Source organism: Miscanthus floridulus, chromosome 8, assembly GCF_019320115.1.
Source record: "Miscanthus floridulus cultivar M001 chromosome 8, ASM1932011v1, whole genome shotgun sequence".
NCBI lineage: Eukaryota > Viridiplantae > Streptophyta > Magnoliopsida > Poales > Poaceae > Miscanthus > Miscanthus floridulus.
Window position 1 is genome coordinate 139486339 of NC_089587.1, and position 20343 is coordinate 139506681.

General features: G+C 42.4%; 1 protein-coding gene across 1 annotated transcript; it reads right to left on the minus strand.

The window, feature by feature from the left end:
• Positions 1 to 621: 621 nt before the first annotated feature.
• LOC136469933 (uncharacterized mitochondrial protein AtMg00810-like) lies at positions 622 to 13862 on the minus strand. The gene is made up of 2 exons (XM_066467945.1): positions 13367 to 13862; positions 622 to 1031 (listed from the first exon to the last, which is right to left on the minus strand). Exons 1-2 carry the CDS (start codon positions 13860 to 13862, stop codon positions 622 to 624), a joined length of 906 nt encoding a protein of 301 aa, XP_066324042.1.
• Between the last annotated feature and the right edge of the window lie 6481 nt (positions 13863 to 20343).

Below are 20343 nucleotides of genomic sequence, written 5' to 3' on the forward strand. Positions count from 1 at the left end.
CAAAAGAAACATCTCAATCTTGCCTCTCTCCCCCTTTGTTAATAGGTGCCAAAAAGGAAAGAACAAGAGAGGTAAGGCATGGTTGTCTCACTACTCCCTGCTCCAGTCACTGCCAATGTCACTGTCATCATCATCTGCCAGGTCGGTCTGCTGCCTGTTGCCTGAAATAGTCCTCTCACCGAACTCCTCATCACTGTCACTCACAATAGCCTTACCAGCTCTGTGTGTAGTAGTTGTGTGCCTCTGTGGCTTGGACTATCCTCTCTCACGTCTGAGGATGTTCATCCTCTCACCAAGCGTCTCCTGATCATGAGGATTCTCCATCTCTTCATCATCCTCACTACTATCCTCATAGGGTAGAAACACTTGTGGTGGCAGAATCTCTCTAACCTCAAATCCCAGCTACCTCTTCATGTCATTGATGTCCTTCCTTCCCTCATAAGCGGCATCCACAGCATATTGACACATGCAAAATATGTTCTTGAGCAACTCCTTGAGCTTGCTCCCCCTAGATCTATGGTGGGAAGATGAAGGCCTGCTACTGCTAGGTCTCTCTAAGGGTGTAGCCCCTGCTATAGCTGATGTGCCAGTAGCCCCAACCAGTGCCTCCCAGCCTGTGTGCTACCACTGAGTCAACCTATATGGCCTATGCTCCACATCCTTCTTAAACTCAATGCCGGACACCCTCTCAATGATATACATGATATAAGGAGCATACAAGAGATCATTCCTAGCATCATCTAGTGAGTCACTCAACTCAGCCCAAATAAACCTGCTAACAGATAAAGCATCACTCCCTGGATCCATCCTTGCAAGTAAGTTCTTTGCATACTTCCTCAGTGAAGTTGAGTCACCACCGTTTGGGTTGATTATCTCTCTAAAAAGGTTGTTCATGGCATAGTAGAAAGACTTTAGCCCTACTGTTTTCCCATCAGCTAGATCTCTCCTCTCATATGCAAATACAATATCCTCAGCTTTCATGACATTCTCTATCTGAATGGTGTCTCCATATCTATCTCCACTCCCAAACCCTAGAAGATGAGCAAAAGTAGTGAAATCTAACTTGTAGTGAACTCCTTCCATCATCCAATGAATGGTCTCATTTGCCACATCATGGAAGAAAGTGGCATGAAACTGAGCTAGGATCTCTCAATTCCAATCATATTGGAAACCCATGATGTCCTTCAACCCATGCTCAGTCACTGTATCTACCACTCTCTTCGAATCTGGGGTGTTCATGCTCTCAATGTGATCCTAATCAATGTACTTCATCTGCACTATCTTCTTTTCTTTGGCAAGAATCACAGTCTTGTAGAAGTCAAACTGAAATAGAGACCAAAGCCTATAGTCTATCCCTCTATCATTCAGCCACACATAGGGATTTTCTGCCCTAGCTCTCTTTACTTGCACTCCCAAATTGTGATAGTTACTATGCTACCTTTAGACTCCATGATCATAGATCTCTGACTCTCTCCTCACTGGGGCACCCTGATGCTGAACCATATAGGACTGATCAAACTCTAAGAACCGAGGGGGTGTGTCTGGCGCACCAACTGAAGGTATGATCTTCCGTTCTCTTCCTCCACCATCGGTAGGTCCTTCTCCATATCCAGTAGCACTAGCACCATGGCCAGCATTGCCACGACCAGCACCACTACCACTGCCTCTTCTATGTTGAGCTTTTTGGCTGCCTCGATCTCTACCCTACTGCCCACTGCCTTGACCAACATCTTCACCACCACTAGCAAGCTCTCGAACAACTATCCCTCTGATCTAGTGGTCGACATGATCATTGGAGCATTTTGACCTCTTCTCATTTCTCTGACCAGAATCATGTTCCATCTAACAAAAAGAACATGTAGAGAGGATAAGAAATAATGCTTAAACATAATAGCAACATCATAGTAGGTTTGAGTTGAGTTTTGAAGCAAATCAAGGCACTCAGTCTATCTAGATCACAGAGCCTCCATGCTCTGACTTAGAGCCTCCGGGGTCCAGAGCCTCCGCGTAGATGCCCGAAGTCTCTACATTCTGGCGGATGAGCCTTTAATTTGATTCAACTATCAACTCAAATCTAGCATAATGTACCATAAAATCCAGCACTAAATAACTAAAACTACTCTATCTACGCAATAAATCGATCGAAAAGATAACCCAAATTGAATCCATGGTGGAATTAGGGTTTCACCTTGGATGTGAGAAATCAAAGGGGAGGAGGACGATGATGATGGCAGATGGCCTCAAGGACTACTCTGCTGTAGGCATAGCCGAGGAGCCAAGGATTTTGGCTGGCGATGACTGCTCCTTCAAAAGACGACGAACATGGCTCCTTCTTCCTCCTCCATGGACTCCCCCTAAGTCCCAGCCTTGGGCACCACCATGGCACATGCACAAACAACCAGGATAGGTTGAGTGACGGTGCAGCAACGGTGAGAGAGATGCCGCGACAACAGCGATGGGGAGAGCGAGTGTGAGCGCGCTTGCGAGAGAGAAGGGAGCGGTGCGGCTTGAATGAGGCCCCAGTAACTCAGGGAAGTTACTTGGAGGGGTAAAACAAGAAAGATGAAAAAATATTTTGATTTTTACCCAAACCGTAACAGAACCGTCAGGGCACAGAGCCTCCGCGCTAGGTTGCGGAGCCTCAGGGTCATGAAACCTCCATGTGGAAACACAGAGCCTCCATGAACTAACACCGAGCTGAGACTAGGTCTGTATTTCAAGGTAATTTCTTAGTGTTTTGATTATGGTCATGAACTTCTTGTCTCTTGTAGCTAGCTAGTAGATCAATAATTCATAACAATAGCTACTTGAGACAAGATTGAACATAAGAACCAACATTTTGAAACACTTATGAATATTTTGCAAACCTATCTAGTTTAAATAGAAAATAACAAATAGAGGCATGTAAGATTTCATTCCATGTTACGAGAGTCAAGTATATTTAGTTCACTCCTCAAAGCACAGAACCTTGACTCATCAAGAGGCTTTGTGAAGATATCAGCTAGCTGTTTTTCGGTGCTCACATGGTGAAAGGTCCTAGTATGGCTAGAGGGGGTGAATAGCCTATTTAAAAATCTACAAATCAACTAGAGCAATTTAATTAGTATGACAAAAGGCGAAATGCAAACTTGCTCTAGCTCTACAAGGGTTGCAAGCCACCTATCCAACAATTCTAGTTGCAATGATTACTAAGCACACAACTTACAATGTTACTACTCACCAAGAGCTCTCAAACTTGCTACTCTAAAGAGCTCCACTAGATGAACTTAAAACAACAAAGCAAGCTCTCAATTCTAATTACACTAAAGAGCTTGCCACAACTAATTTGCAAGAATATAAATGAGTGAGTAGGATGATTATACCACCGTGTAGAGGAATGAACCAATCACAAGATGAAGATTAAGCCAATCATCGGGAGAATGCAAATGACAAGAGACAACCGATTTCCTCCCGAGGTTCACATGCTTGCCAACATGCTACGTCCCCATTGTGTCGACCAACACTTGGTGGTTCGGCGGCTAAGAGGTGTTTCACAAACCTCATCTACACGATTGGACACCGCAAGAACCTCCCCACAAGTGAGGTAACTCAATGACACGAGCAATTTACTAGAGTTACCTTTTGGCACTCCGCCGGGGAAGGTACAACTCCCCTCACAATCACCGAAGGCGACCAAGAACAATCACCAACTCGTGTCGATCCTCCACCGCTGCACCAAGCCATCTAGGTGGTGGCAACCACCAAGAGTAATAAGCAAAATCCATAGTGCAACACGAATACCAAGTGCCTCTAGATGCAATCACTCAAGCAATGCACTTGGATTCTCTCCCAATCTCACAATGATGATGGATCAATGATGGAGATGAGAGGGATTGCTTTGGCTAAGCTCACAAGATTGTTATGTCAATGAAAATGTGCAAGAGTGTGAGCTTCAACCGGCCATGGGGCTTAAATAGATGCCCCCATGAAATAGAGCTGTTGTACCCCTTCACTGGGCACAACGCGGGCTGACTGGATGCTCCGGTCAGTTGACCAGACGCTGAGCCCCCAGTGTCTAGTCGCTCGTAGTCAGCCACATGTCCTAACTTCAATGGTCATCAGTCTTGACCGGACACTGTGCTTGAGTTGATCGGACGCTGAACACCAGCGTCCGGTCGTTTACAGTAAGGTTCCAAAACCGACTTTTGTCGACCGGACGCGTCCGGTCATGCTCGACTGGACCCTGCCAGCGTCCGGTCACACTATGACTACTTACTGTGCTGACCGACAACACGACCGAACGCAGCCCTTCAGCATCCAGTCGCTGAGCGACCCAGCGTCCGGTCAGTTGACCGACGCCAGCATCTTTGCGACTAACTCCATTTCACCTCTAACTTCTTTACCCTTGCTCAAATGTGCCAACCACCAAGTGTATCACCTTGTGCACATGTGTTAGCATATTTTCACAAACATTTTCAAGGGTGTTAGTACTCCACTAGATCCTAAATGCATATGCAATGAATTAGAGCATCTAGTGGCACTTTGATAACCGCATTTCGATACGAGTTTCACTCCTCTTAATAGTATGGCTATCTATCCTAAATGTGATCACACTCACTAAGTGTCTTGATCACTAAAACAAAATAGCTCCTACATTTTATACCTTTGCCTTGAGCCTTTTGTTTTTCTCTTTCTTCTTTTCCAAGTTCAAGCCTTTGATCATAACCATGCCATCACCATTGTCATGATCTTCGTCATTGCTTCAACACTTGGAATAGTGCTACCTATCTCATGACCACTTTGATAAACTAGGTTAGCACTTAGGGTTTCATCAATTAACCAAAACCAAACTAGAGCTTTCAATCTCCCCCTTTTTGGTAATTGATGACAATCCTTACACAAAGATATGAAATAAGATTCAATTGAATTCATGTTGCTTGCCCAAGCATATTTACCATGTGTAAAGGATATGGACAAGTTTCATGAACTCCATATGGTAGCAATTGCTCCCCCTACATATGTGCTAAGAGTTTGGATTGTAGCTTTGCACATATGCTTAGATAGGAAATATAGGAGACAATTTCTACCAAATGATGCTAAGGTATAAGAGATGGACCTTTGAAGCGTGATACCAATCGGAGTGCACCATTATACCATCCTTAGCACCATTAGTAACTAGACATACATAAAAACTAGAATACCCCATGAGATCAATATTACAAGTAAGGGTCTAGTTTCCATATGATGAACATAAGTCTAATTACCTTAGCTAAATACCGCTTAATAGCTAGATACTACTTGTGAATTTATGGGAATGAAATCATTAGATGACCTATGCATACTAGATTTTCATTTCATCATGCAAATTTACAATTAGCATACACCACACAAGCATGGATGTTGAATTTTAGAACTTGTGCCATGCAAGCAAATATATGAAATGCACATTCAAATGCACCATACAAGTTAATGAGCTTGCTCCCCCTACTTGTGTGCTCAAAATTTTAATTGATCACCTTCCTTTGTCATATCTTATCTCTCTACACTATTTCTCCCCCTATCACTTATCTTTGTTTCTCTCCCCCTTTGTCACCAATGACCACAAAGGCTTAAAGTAGAGATAGGTTCAAATTATGTGAAACCTATCGTTGGGGTGAAACCATGTGAAATGAGGATCATTTTTCAATTTGGTTCAATCTAGTTTACTTGCAAAAGATATTTAACTCGGTTTGATCCAAAGACAAGCTTCTTCACACCTCCAAATAAGGGTTATCTTGTACCATGTTGAGTTAAACACTTATAGCTCATTTTATAGATCAAACACTTGGTTTACAAGCCCACAAACATGTCATATGCTACCACTAGATCATTTCAAGCATATAGGCAATAGTGGTACCATACAAGCATTAAATTCATTTGTTTTCATGAATGAGCCTATTCAAATGTGAAATATGTCTAGATGCACTAATCATGTCCTTAGCAAGGGTGTATGTCATGCCAATCAATTTATACCTTGTATTGCTCGAAGGAGAGTCATGTCATTTAATGGGGTTGCATCAACACATATTGGTGAAGTCAAGTATGTTCAATTCATTCCTTAGCTTGCAAAACCTCTTCTCATCAAGTGGCTTGGTGAATATGTCAGCAAGTTGATCATCGGTGCCCACACTCTCTATGCAAATGTCCCCTTTTTGTTGGTGATCTCTTATGAAATGACGGCGGACATCAATATGCTTTGTTCTTGAGTGTTGAACCAGGTTGTTTGTGAGTTTGGTGGCACTCTCATTGTCACATAGCAATGGCACTTGTTTGATCCTAATTCCAAAATCACTCAAAGTAGCCTTCATCCAAAGTAATTGAGCACAACAACTATCGGCCAAAATGTATTCCGCTTCGGCGGTTGAAAATGCTACACTATTTTGCTTCTTTGATGACTAAGATACAAGTGATCTTCCCAATAGTTGACATGTGTCTGATGTGCTCTTTCTCTTAACTTTGCATCCCGCATAATCGGAGTCTGAATATCCAATCAACTCAAACCTTGCTCCATTGGGATACCACAACCCAACATTTTGTGTATGCTTCAAGTACCTCAATATCCTTTTAGTTGCCTTCAAATGACTTTCTCTTTGTGAGGCTTCAAATCTAGCACACATGCATACACTAAACATCACATCCGGTCTTGATGCGGTCACATAGAGTAGGCTTCCAATCATAGACCGATACATCTGTTGATCCACCATGTTGCCACTTGCATCACTATCCAAGCTTCCACTTGTCCCCATTGGTGTACTAATAGCTTTACTATCATCCATTCCAAACTTCTTGAGCATGTCCTTGATATACTTGCCTTGACTCACAAATGTGCCATTCTTCATTTGCTTGATTTGAAGACCAAGGAAGTAACTAAGTTCTCCAATCATAGACATCTCAAACTCACTTGCCATCATCTTGCCAAACTCCTCACAAAAATCTTGATTTGTTGACCCAAATATGATATCATCAACATAGATTTGCATTACAAACAAGTCATTTCCAAGCTTCTTGGTGAAGAGAGTGGTGTCAACCTTTCCCATCTTGAATCCCTTAGAGAGTAGGAAATCCCTCAATCTCTCATACCATGCTCTAGGTGCTTGTTTCAATCCATACAAAGCCTTTCTTAACTTGTAAACATGGTTGGGTTTCTTTTCATCTAAAAAACCAGGTGGTTGCTCAACATACACAAGCTCATTGATGTACCCATTGAGAAATGCTCTCTTTACATCCATTTGGTACAACTTGATGTTGTGGGCACAAGCATAGGCTAGCAAGATCCTAATTGCTTCAAATCTTGCAACCAGGGCATATGTTTCTCCAAAGTCAAGACCTTCAATTTGAGTGTAACCTTGAGCCACTAATCTTGCTTTGTTCCTTATTACTATCCCATCTTGATCTTACTTGTTCCAAAAGACCCACTTGGTTCCAATCACATTATAATCCTTAGGCCTCTCAATTAACTCCCATACTTGGTTTCTTGTGAAGTTGTTTAGCTCTTCATGCATAGCATTGACCCAATCAACATCCTTCAAAGCTTCATCTATCTTCTTAGGCTCAATGGATGACACAAATGAGAAATGCTCACAAAATGAAGCCAATCTTGATCTAGTTTGTACACCTCTTGAAATATCACCAATGATAGTGTCCAATGGATGATCTCTTGCAACATTGATTGGTTGAAGCACTTGCACTTGATTACTAGCTTTTGATTGATCACTTGGTTGAGATGATGAACTAGCCACTTGTTGATCTTGCCCATTGCCATCACTAGTGCTTGCTTGGATTTGATCATGAGAACCACTAGCTTGCACATTTGAGTTAGAGAGTACTTGATTCTTGTCATCTTCAATATCAATCACCTCTCTAGGCCTTAACTCACCAATGTCCATGTTTCTCATTGCCTTGATCAATTGAGTGCCTTTCACATCATCTAGATTCTCATCTTCCTCTTGAGAACCATTTGTTTCATCAAACTCCACATCATGAACCTCCTCAAGAGTACCACTAGCCAAATTCCAAACTCTATAAGCCTTGCTAGTAGTGGAGTAACCAAGCAAGAAACCTTCATCACATTTCTTTTCAAACTTGCTCAATCTAGTGCCTTTCTTCAATATGTAGCATTTACTACCAAATACCTGAAAGTATGCTATGTTTGGCTTTCTTCCATTCAATAGCTCATAAGGTGTCTTCTCCATCATGGGGTGACAATAGAGTCAATTGCTATAATAGCAAGCTGTGTTGATTGCTTCGGCCCAAAATGAATGACTCACATTGTACTCACTCAACATTGATCTTGCCATGTCAATCAAGGTTCTATTCTTTCTTTCAACTAAGCCATTTGATTGAGGAGTATACTTGGCCGAGAATTGATGTCTAATTCCAAATTCATCACACAATTCATCAATTCTTGTGTTCTTGAACTCACTACCATTGTCACTTCTTACTTTCTTGATGGTTGTTTCAAACTCATTGTGAATGCCTTTGACAAATGATTTGAATGTTGCAAACACATCACTCTTGTCACCAAGAAATAAGACCCATGTGTATCTAGTGAAATCATCCACAATCACAAATCCATATTTGTTTCCACCAATGCTAGTGTATGTGGTTGGTCCAAACAAGTCCATGTGCATCAACTCAAATGCCTTAGATGTGCTCATCATGCTCTTCTTAGGATGTGTGTTACCAACTTGTTTTCCGGCTTGACATGCACTACATAGCTTATCTTTCTCAAAAGTGACATCTTTCAAGCCTCTAACTAAGTCATGCTTAATCAACTTGTTCAATTGTTTCATTCCAACATGATCAAGCCTCCTATGCCATAACCAACCCATGCTAGATTTAGTGATCAAACATGTTGACAATTGAGCTTCTCTAGCATTGAAATCAACCAAGTATAATTCTCATATCTAAATCCTTTGAATATCAAGTTAGAGCCATCTACACTTATGATCTCTACATCATCCACATCAAATATGCACTCGAAACCAAGATCACATAATTGAGCTACTGACAAAAGGTTGAAGTTCAAGCTCTCTACTAGTAGCACATTTGAAATGCTCAAGGCATTGGATATTGCAATCTTACCAAGCCCTTTGACCTTGCCTTTTCCATTGTCACCAAATGTGATACTATCAAACCCATTGCTCTTGTTTTCATTGATTGAATTGAACATTCTTGAATCACTGGTCATGTGTTGTGTGCACCCACTATCAAGCACCCAATGCCTTCCTCTAGCTTTATAATTCACCTACAAAAGAAGATCAATTCCTTTTAGGTACCCAAACTTGCTTGGGTCCTTGTAGGTTAGTCACCAAGGTCTTTGGTACCCAAATGGCCTTCTTATTTGGGCCTACAATTGGTGTACCAATGAACTTAGCCTTCACACCGTTGGCACCCTTATAAAGCATGTAACAAGAATCAAATTTGATTGAGGATACATTAGGTAGCTTATTCTTGTTAGTCTTGCAATTTTGCTCTATATGCCCAACTTGCTTGCATCTATTGCAAAACCGACCATTGCCCATCACAAAGCTAGCTTTGGGAGTGACAAAGGCCGCCTTGCCTTTCTTGGGGGTATAGCCCAATCCCTCTTTGTTGAGAGAAAACCTTTGGCTACCCAAGCACTTTAGCAAGCAGGCTTCTCCACCATAGGCATTGCCTAAGGCATGAGTGAGCTCATTCACCTCCTTCTTGAGGGTCTCATTTTCCACTTTTAGTGAGGCATCACAAGTGGTGGTGCTACAAGGAGTGTTAGTGGGAGCAACAAAAATAGATTCATCAATAAGATCACATGTTAGTCCCACATCACATGATATAATCACTTGCTCCTTCTTGGCTTCCTCTACTTTGCATTGCTCAATGAGAGAGGAGTGAGCCTTTTCAAGCTTAGAGTGAGCTTTGCCAAGCTTCTCATGGGCCTCCATTAGCCTCTCATGAGTAGCATTGAGCTCATCAAAGGATTGCCCAAGAAATTTTACTTTCTTGCGCAATTCTTTACACTCCTTTCTCTTTATCTCATTGCAAGCATGCACTTGCTCACACATGTCCAAGAGCTCCTCCTTGGTGTACTCTTCATCTTCATCATCATCATTATTCCTACAAGAGTCACTTTCACATTCATCACCATCACTCTCATCATATTTTACCTTGGTAGGCTTTGCCATGAGGCATGTTGATGGAGTGTCGAAGATGGAGAGCTTCTTGTTGATGGCGATGCTTGCTAGAGCTCTTTTGATAGATTTCTTGTCATCATCACTAGAGCTATCACCATCCGAGGAACCATCACTATCCCAAGTGACTACATAGCCTCCACCTTTCTTCTTCTTTTGGAATGTCATTCTCTTCTCCTTCTTTTCATTTTTATCTTTCTTGTGCTTCTTCTTCTCATCTTCATCATTATCACTATTGTAGGGGCAATTTGCTACAACATGATCGGGGCTCTTGCAATTGTAGCATCTTCTCACATATTCTTTGCTCTTGGTGTGATCTCTTCTCTTTCTTGTACCATAGCCCTTCTTCTTCATGAATTTTCCCATTTTGCACACAAATAGGGCCATGGCTTCATCATCAATGTCACTAAGATCATCATCATCACTTGATTCTTTCTTGGACTTGCCCTTGTTCTTGGATGATGATGAGCTAGCCTTGAATGCTATACTCTTCTTCTTCTTGTCCTCTTCTTCCTTCTTGTCATCCTTGTCATCCCCCTCCCTTTCCACACGGTATGTCTCTTGTGTCATGACATCACCTAGTACTTGGTTGGGGGTAATGTCCTTCAATCCTCCTCTTATGATGAGCAATCTCAACATCTCAAATCTTGGAGGTAAGCACATCAAGAATCGATGAGAGACATCATCATCCTTGATCTTCTCTCCCAATACCTTCAAGTCGTTGACAATGACTTGCAATCGATGGAACATCTCCAGAATGCTCTCATCATCCTTCATCTTGAAACTTGTCAACTTGTCCTTGAGGATGTACAACTTGGCACTCTTCACCGCCAGTGTGCCCTCATATGTTTCCTCTAATCTCCTCCACAACTCATTTGCTCTTTCACAATCTTTGATTTGCTTAAACACCTTGGAATCAATAGCATTGTATATGGTGTTGAGAGCCATTGTGTTACATTGCTTGTTGATCTTGTCTTGGTGGGTGGGATCATCGGGATCGATGATAGCATAGTCATTCTCGGTCACTTCCCATACTTGATCATTTATTGAACCAAGATACATTCTCATCTTTCTCTTCCAATAACCGTAGGATGTGCCATCAAAGAATGGTGGTTTGCCCCCCACATGGTTGAAGACAACTTGAGCCACAATTTGACACCAAGGTTGTTAAGCCTTCAATCAAATGGGGACCATAGCTCCGATACCACTTGAAAGGTGCTAGTATGGCTAGAGGGGGGGGTGAATAGCCTATTTAAAAATCTACAAATCAACTAGAGCAATTTGATTAGTATGACAAAAGGCGAAATGCAAACTTGCTCTAGCTCTACAAGGGTTGCAAGCCACCTATCCAACAATTCTAGTTGCAATGATTACTAAGCATACAACTTGCAATGTTACTACTCACCAAGAGCTCTCAAACTTGCTACTCTAAAGAGCTCCACTAGATGAACTTAAAACAACAAAGCAAGCTCTCAATTCTAATTACACTAAAGAGCTTGCCACAACTAGTTTGCAAGAATATAAATGAGTGAGTAGGATCATTATACCGCCGTGTAGAGGAATGAACCAATCACAAGATGAAGATTAAGCCAATCACCGGGAGAATGCAAATGACAAGAGACAACCAATTTTCTCCCGAGGTTCACGTGCTTGCCAACACACTATGTCCCCGTTGTGTCGACCAACACTTGGTGGTTCAGCGGCTAAGAGGTGTTTCACAAACCTCGTCCACACGATTGGACACCGTAAGAACCTCCCCACAAGTGAGGTAACTCAATGACATGAGCAATTTACTAGAGTTACCTTTCGGCACTCTACCAGGGAAGGTACAACTCCCCTCACAATCACTGAAGGTGGCCACGAACAATCACCAACTCGTGTCGATCCTCCACCGCTGCACCAAGCCATCTAGGTGGTGGCAACCACCAAGAGTAACAAGCGAAATCCACAGCGCAACACGAATACCAAGTGCCTCTAGATGCAATCACTCAAGCAATGCACTTGGATTCTCTCCCAATCTCACAATGATGATGGATCAATGATGCAGATGAGTGGGAGTGCTTTGGCTAAGCTCACAAGATTGCTATGTCAATGAAAATGTGCAAGAGTGTGAGCTTCAACCGGCCATGGGGCTTAAATAGACGCCCCCATGAAATAGAGTCGTTGTACCCCTTCACTAGGCACAATGCGGGCTGACCGGACGCTCCGGTCAGTTGACCGGACGCTGAGCCCCCAGCGTCCAGTCGCTCATAGTCAGCCACGTGTCCTAACTTCAACGGTCATCAGTCTTGACCAGACACTGTGCTTGAGTTGACCGGACGCTGAACACCAGCGTCCGGTCGTTTATAGTAAGGTTCCAAAACTGATTTTTGCCGACCGGACGCATCCGGTCATGCTCGACCGGACCCTGCCAGTGTCCGGTCACACTGTGACTACTTACTGTGCTAACCGACAACACGACTAGACGTAGCCCTTTAGTGTCCGATTGCTGAGCGACCCAGCGTCTGGTCAGTTGACCGACGCCAACATCTTTGCGACCAACTCCATTTCACCTCTAACTTCTTTACCCTTGCTCAAATGTGCCAACCACCAAGTGTTTCACCTTGTGCACATGTGTTAGCATATTTTCACAAACATTTTCAAGGGTGTTAGTACTCCACTAGATCCTAAATGCATATGCAATGAATTAGAGCATCTAGTGGCACTTTGATAACCGCATTTCGATATGAGTTTCACTCCTCTTAATAGTATAGCTATCTATCCTAAATGTGATCACACTCACTAAGTGTCTTGATCACTAAAACAAAATGGCTCCTACATTTTATACCTTTGCCTTGAGCCTTTTGTTTTTCTCTTTCTTCTTTTCCAAGTTCAAGCCTTTGATCATAACCATGCCATCACCATTGTCATGATCTTCGTCATTGCTTCAACACTTGGAATAGTGCTACCTATCTCATGACCACTTTGATAAACTAGGTTAGCACTTAGGGTTTCATTAATTAACCAAAACCAAACTAGAGCTTTCACATGGTGAATTGCGATATCTCCTTTGATTTCATGGTCTCTCAAGAAATGATGATGGATGTCTATGTGCTTAGTTCTTGAGTGGCTCACAGGATTATTTGCAAGGTTTATGGCACTTTCATTGTCACACAAAAGTGGGATTTTGGTAAAGCGACATCCATAATCATTGAGGGTTTGCTTCATCCAAAGTAGTTGGGCACAGCAAGCACCGGCCACCACGTACTCAGCTTCAGTGGTGGAAAGGGCTACCAAATTTTGCTTCTTAGAGCTCCAAGACACTAGGGACCGTCCAAGGAATTGACATGTCCCTGATGTACTTTTTCTTTCTACTTTGGAACCGGCGTAATCGGAATCTGAATACCCAAGTAGATTGAAAATGGAGCCCTTAGGATACCACAAGCCAAAGTTAGGAGTGTGTACTAAATATCTCAAGATTCTCTTAACGGCCATAAGATGGCACTCTTTTGGGTTAGCTTGAAATCTAGCACACATGCATACACTAAGCATAATATTTGGGCTAGATGCACATAAGTAAAGTAGGGAGCCAATCATGGAATGATATACCTTTTGGTCAACAGCTTTCCCATCTTTATCCAAGTCTAAGTGCCCATTTGTTGGCATAGGTGTCTTGATGGGTTTGGCGTTTGCCATGTCAAACTTCTTGAGTATATCCCTTGTGTACTTAGTTTGGCATATGAATGTCCCTTCCTTCAATTACTTGACTTGAAACCCAAGGAAGAACATCAATTCACCCATCATAGACATCTCAAACCTCTTTGTCATAATCCTACTAAATTCTTCACAAAAAGTTTGATTAGTACTACCAAATATTATGTCATCGACATATATTTGGCACACAAATATATCATTCTTAATATTTCTTGTGAAGAGAGTAGTGTTGGTTTTGCCTATTTCAAAGCCTTGCTTGAGCAAGAAATCCTTAAGGCATTCATACCATGCTCTTGGTGCTTTCTTAAGCCCATAGAGCCCATAGAGCGCCTTATGGAGTTTGTAGACATGATGAGGATGCTTAGGATCTTTAAATCCCAGTGGTTGCTCCACATAGACTAGCTCGGAGAGTGGACCATTGAGGAAAGCACTCTTCACATCCATTTGATATAGCTTGAAATCATGATGGACAGCAAAGGCTAGAAGCATCCGAATTGCTTCAAGTCTTGCCACTAGTGCAAATGTCTCTTCAAAGTCTAGCCCTTCAACTTGAGTGAACCCTTGAGCAACCAATCTTGACTTGATCCTTGTCACCACACCATGTTCATCTTGCTTGTTTCAGAAGACCCACTTGGTGCCAATGACATTAGCCTTGGGTCTTTCCACCAACTCCCATACTTGATTTCTCTTGAAGTTGTTCAACTCTTCTTCCATAGCTATCACCCAATTCGGATCCTTAAGAGCTTCATCTACCTTAAGTTGTTCTAAGGAGGAAACAAATGAGTAAAATTGGCAAAAAATTGCTAGACGAGATTGAGTTGTTGCCCCCTTTCTTATGCTCCAAAGGATGTTGTCAACAGGATGGTCCCATTGTACACTTTGATGGACTCTTAGGTGAGGTGGTCTACCTAAAGGTTGATGTAGGGGTTGGTTCTCATCATCTTCATCAGCTTGAGGCTCATCACCTTGAATATGTTCATCCTCTTGCTGATTGTTGTCCTAGACCCTGGAGCCTCCGTGTCCTGGTGTGGAACCTCTAGGCCCTGGAGCCTCTGCGTCCTGCATGTTCATAGGACCTAGAACAACTATTGGCCCTTGGAGTGGTGTTGAAGCTTGGAGTGGAGGATCTTCTTCTTCAGTAGCTTCAACTGGTCTCACATCACCTGTGGCCAAATGCTTGATTGCTTCACAAGGCGGCTCTTCTTTTCCTACAACATCTAGATCAACTTGCTCCACTTGAGAGCCATTAGATTTATCAAATGTCACGTCTACTGTGATTTCAGTTCTTTCGGTAGAAAGATTGAAAACCCGATAGGCGTGCTTGTTTGGACCATAACCAAGAAGAAACCCTTCATCAATCTTAGGTGCAAATTTAGAGCTTCTAGACTTCTTGTTAAGAATGAAACATTTGCACCCAAATACTCTAAAGTATGACACCTTGGGTTTGTTATAGGTTAGGAGCTCATATGAAGTCTTCTTGTAGTACTTGTGAAGATAGAGGTGTTGATAGCATGACAAGCGGTGTTGATTGCTTCGGCCCAATAGTTGTTTAGAGTCTTGTACTCATCAAGCATTGTTCTTGCCATGTCAATGAGTGTTCGATTCTTCCTCTCAACCACCCCATTTTGTTTGAGGGGTATATGGAGCCGAGAATTCATGCTTGATGCCCTCCTCATCAAGAAACTCCTCAATGTTGGTGTTGTGGAATTCGGTGCCATTGTCACTTCGCACCTTCTTGATAGGTAGCCCGAACTCCCTTTGTGCTCTTCTAACAAAGGTCTTCACCTTCCCTTGCACTTCACTCTTATCATATACAAAGAACACCCACATGAAGAGAGAATAATCATCAACGATAACAAGACCATATTTGTTACCGCCAATGCTAACATAGGCAACCGGTCCAAAGAGATCCATGTGGATGAGCTCCAATGGGCTTGAGGTAGTGATGATGCTCTTTGGTGGGTGTGGTATGCCTACTTGCTTTCTGGATTGGCATGCTTTACATATCCTATCTTTCTCAAATTGAACATTCATTAGTCCAAGGATGTGTTCCTCCTTTAGAAGTTTGGCCAAGTTCCTCATCCCAACATGAGCTAGTTGGCGATGCCATAACCAACCCATGCTAAATTTTGCCACTAAACAAGTCTCAAGCATTGCTTTACTTTTGTTGAAGTCAACTAGGTAAAGCTTGCCCTTCAAGCGACCCATAAATGCAATAGAGGAATCCTCCCTTCTAATGGTGGTCACATCCTTATTCGTAAAGTGACAATCATAGCCCATCTCACATAATTGTGATATGGACAATAAATTGTAGCTTAACGAATCAACATGTAAAACATTGGAAATTGAATGATCTTGAGTTATAGAGATTTTACGGACACCAAGCACTTCTCCTTTTGAATTATCCCCAAATACTATGTTTTCACTTGGACCTACCATTTGGGCATAAGATGAGAACATACTCTTCTCTCCGGTCATATGATTTGTACATCCACTATCAAGCACCCAACTTGATCCACCGGAGGAGTATGCCTACAAAACAAGTTCAGTTCCTTCTTTTAGGTCCCCAATTAGCATTGGGGCCTTGAGTGTTAGCCACTAGAATCTTAGGAACCCATAGAGATCTTTTCACATATATGTTGGACTCATTTCCAACATATGTGGCAACAACTTTACCAAGGTTGTTGCATCTCAACACATAGCTAGAGGACATGCTCTCATTAGGTGCATGAGCCTTGGGCTTGTAAGCATACTTGTTCCTCTTTGATATGATTGGGTTCTCCTTGACCTACAGACGAGTGTTAGATGCTTTAGGAGCTTGTTGTCTTGGTTGAGATGGTGCCTTGGTTCTGTTGGTGCCACTGTTCTACCAGACCCCGAAACCTCCGCATTTTGGCATGGAGCCTCTAGGGCATAGAACCTCCATGTTTCTGCATGGAGCCTCCATGGTCTACACTAGCTACACCTCTCCAATGGTCTCCTTCTTCTCAAACCTGATGCAAGACACTCCATTCACCATCTTCCTTTCACCGGTCTTGCCACCCTTCTTGTGGTCGAGACCATCCTTGATAAAAGGATGTCTTCCTTGAATGAACTTGGGCTTCTTGCTTGCATCATCCATGCACCCACTAGCTATGATATTGTTGAGTCTTGAAATTTCTTTCTTCATAGCTTCCATATTAGCAAGGTTAGTAGCACAAGCTTCTAAATCAACATTGTAGCATTTATCACAACCCTTGCTAGTAGATGCATTAGAGATCTCACTTGCCTTTGTAGGATGTGAGGTTTTATCCCAAAGGATGCTAAATTACTCTTCAAGCTTCTCATTTCTTGTCTTGAGGGCATTGTTCTTTTCTTGAAGAGTATTTAGGTCATCCTTTAGGGTAGCTATGACACTTTCTGCTTGGTCAATTTCCAAACATAAAGTTTCAACCTCACTTCTTTACGATGCAAGAGCTTTCTTGCAAGTAACATAGAGCTTCTCTCGTTTGGCAAGAGTAGCTTAAGTTCTCTCTAATTCATCTACCACCTTGGCTATGAAGTTCTTAGATTTTTTATCCATTTTACTTACCAAATTGTTTACTTCATCATCACTAGATTCATCACTAGAGTCTATGTCAGATTCATTGCTAGATGGAGGAGAGGGTTTAGGCTTGGATTTTGGTTTTACCTTTTCTCCTTTGCCCATGAGACAAAAGAAAGGAAGATCTCTCCTCATCATCGGTCAAGTTGGTGAAGAAGAATGCTTCTTGATAGCAATGGTTGCAACTTTCTTTGTTTCTTCTTCACTTGAGCTATCATCATTTGAATCCCATTCATGACCAATATGAGCTTGACCTAAATAGTTCTTCTTCTTGTGTTGAGTCTTGTCATCTTTCTTGTAGTGCTTCTTCTTCTTTTCCTTCTTGTCCTCTTTGTTCTCATAAGGACAATCGACAATGAAATGCTCCATGCTCCCACAATTATAGCATTTCCCCTTTTGTTTGTTGGTAAATCTCCTCTTCACAAACTTGTACCCTTCTCTTTTCAACCCCTTCTTGTACTTCCTCATGAACAAAGCAACATCACCAATCTCACCGAAAGACACTTCATCATCTTCATCATCACTTGAGTCACTTGATGAATCACCCGTCTCAACCTTGCTTGATCTTGATCTTGGTTGCTTGCTTGAGGTGAAGGCCTTGTTTGATTTGTTTGCCTTGAGAGCTACCTCCTTGACCTTCAAGTTCTCCATCTTTGCTTCTAGCTCTCCAAACTTCTTCCTTTGTTGTATCTTGTAACACCCCCAGTGTTAGCCACTTGCCAAGCAGGGGGTTTGAGCTCAAACATGACATGTTAAGTGGTAATCGGAGCTTTAGTTCCTTATCTCAGAAGTGGTGATGAAGGTGTTGAGGTCAAATCTGTGAAAATGAGCCCAACTTAAATTTGGACAATGCACCATTGCTCACATGTTGACCCCTTTTCATATATATGCTTAAGTAATGGTAAACATGCCTCTTTCATGTGCATCACCTCAGGAGCAAGCTCTCTTGAGCATTGGAAAAGTTTTGTAAAGTTTGGAATCAAAGCATCACATGAAATGATAAGTTATATACTTGTCTGAATTGTTTTATTAAGTGAATGGAAATATGCAAGTTCAACCAAGCCTTGCAACCTTTCTCAAACAACTCTAATCAAACTCATGTATAAAAGTATGAAGGGTTCATGTTGAGCAAGTGGCTAGAAAATGTTTTAATGGATCAAAAAGGATAATTCAAGCTTTATTGTGATGATAGTTTGACCTATGTTGACCTATTGCTTAGAGTGCTTGCATGGAGTTGCACCTTAAATAAAGGTTGTAGTTCAGTTTGAGTGGAACAAACATTGTTTAAAGGTCAAGACCTAGTTTAGTTTCTAACTTAGTCTAATAGAGCCCACAAATTGGAATCCATTGCTACTTTAGAGCTCGAAAAATTTGCTAAGCCCTGAATGGCTGTTTTCAGTTTCCATGTAGGATTGTTTGTGAGTTTGTAACTTGCAAACCAATTCGAGTTTGGCCAAGCTTCTTTTAGCAAAAGTGTAGTACTCACGTAGCACTACAACAAGGAGAAATTAGTTGATCGAATCATCCAATGGTTTGAGAGATATGGAAGGAGGAAGTTTGAGGTTTAGTCATTTTTTTAGACAATATGAACACCTTCAGCAACAGGTCATGGCCGACCATAGGCAGGAACCACGCACCACGTGGCCCTCTGGTGCCCTCGCTGCTCACCACATCGCGATCGTGCTCGAGAAAACAGAGACCTGGGGCCCTCAGCTCTCTCCCTGGCTCACTCGCTCTCCCTCCCTCTTTCTCTCGGTCTTGCCACTGGATGGTTCGGTTGAGCAGAGCTTGCCAGCCCTGCTCACTCCTCCCATCCCCGGCCATCGTCATGTAGCCACGCCTAGTTAAGGCCACTGCCGGCTCCATCGTCGCTGTGACAGAACTACCCAATTTATATAAGATCAAGTACGGTTGTCCCCGCTAACACGTTGACACATGCATACTATCACTTATATAAACCCGGTAGTCCACCGAGTGTCACGAAGGACCTCGGTAAATCACCATCACAACCAAGATCACATGATTAACCAAATACACATCACATACACAAAGTTGCAGCAGAAATAATATTGCAAATGGGTTCACAAATAATAGTACAAGTTTGGGTTTGAAAACCAGTTAAGGAAAACAACATAGCTTTCAAATGATTACATTAATATAAGTTCCAAATACATTGCTAGCATAAGTGACCTCTTCTGATAGAAGCATATAGATGAGAAATAAATATAGAGTCACCGAGCCCACCGACGGTTAGCCACCATCTTCAGCAGGCCAAGAACTTCACCTGCAACATGGTGGGAAAAACCTTGAGTACTCGAATGTACTCAGCTAGACTTACCCATCATAAACCAGAAATAAAGTGACATCAAGTTCCATCAATTAATGCTATGTTGTCGCTGCTCAGTCAAGTTCTCACTATCCGGGAGAGATGGCGACTCAAATCGATTCAAGACAGCTGGGGAGTAATTCCTAACACAAACCCAAACATACCTATGCCAAGGTAGTCTTAGGTCACATTTGGTACAACTCAGGTATAGTCGTGGGTCCGAGCAGTGCCGTACCCTCAGAGATACTACTAGTCTACCAGGAAGTTCAGGCCCGGCCTGCCCTTGGACTCAAGCCATTAGCTCCCCGCACATCCTTACTTCCTCCAGTGTGCGCACTTTCACTTACCGGGTCCCGGCCTGAGTTGAGCTACTCGGCTTCGCAGTCGGAATGACTTATCTGGCCAACTAAGTGCTAGGCATGCGTTCAACATGACATAAGGATGTACAGCGAATTGGTCCTTAACAAACATAGACGAGGATAAATAGGCACCAAGACCTCCATGCCTTGTTGCTTCTCTATCACAATCCTGCCCGGTCTCCTTTTATTCATCAA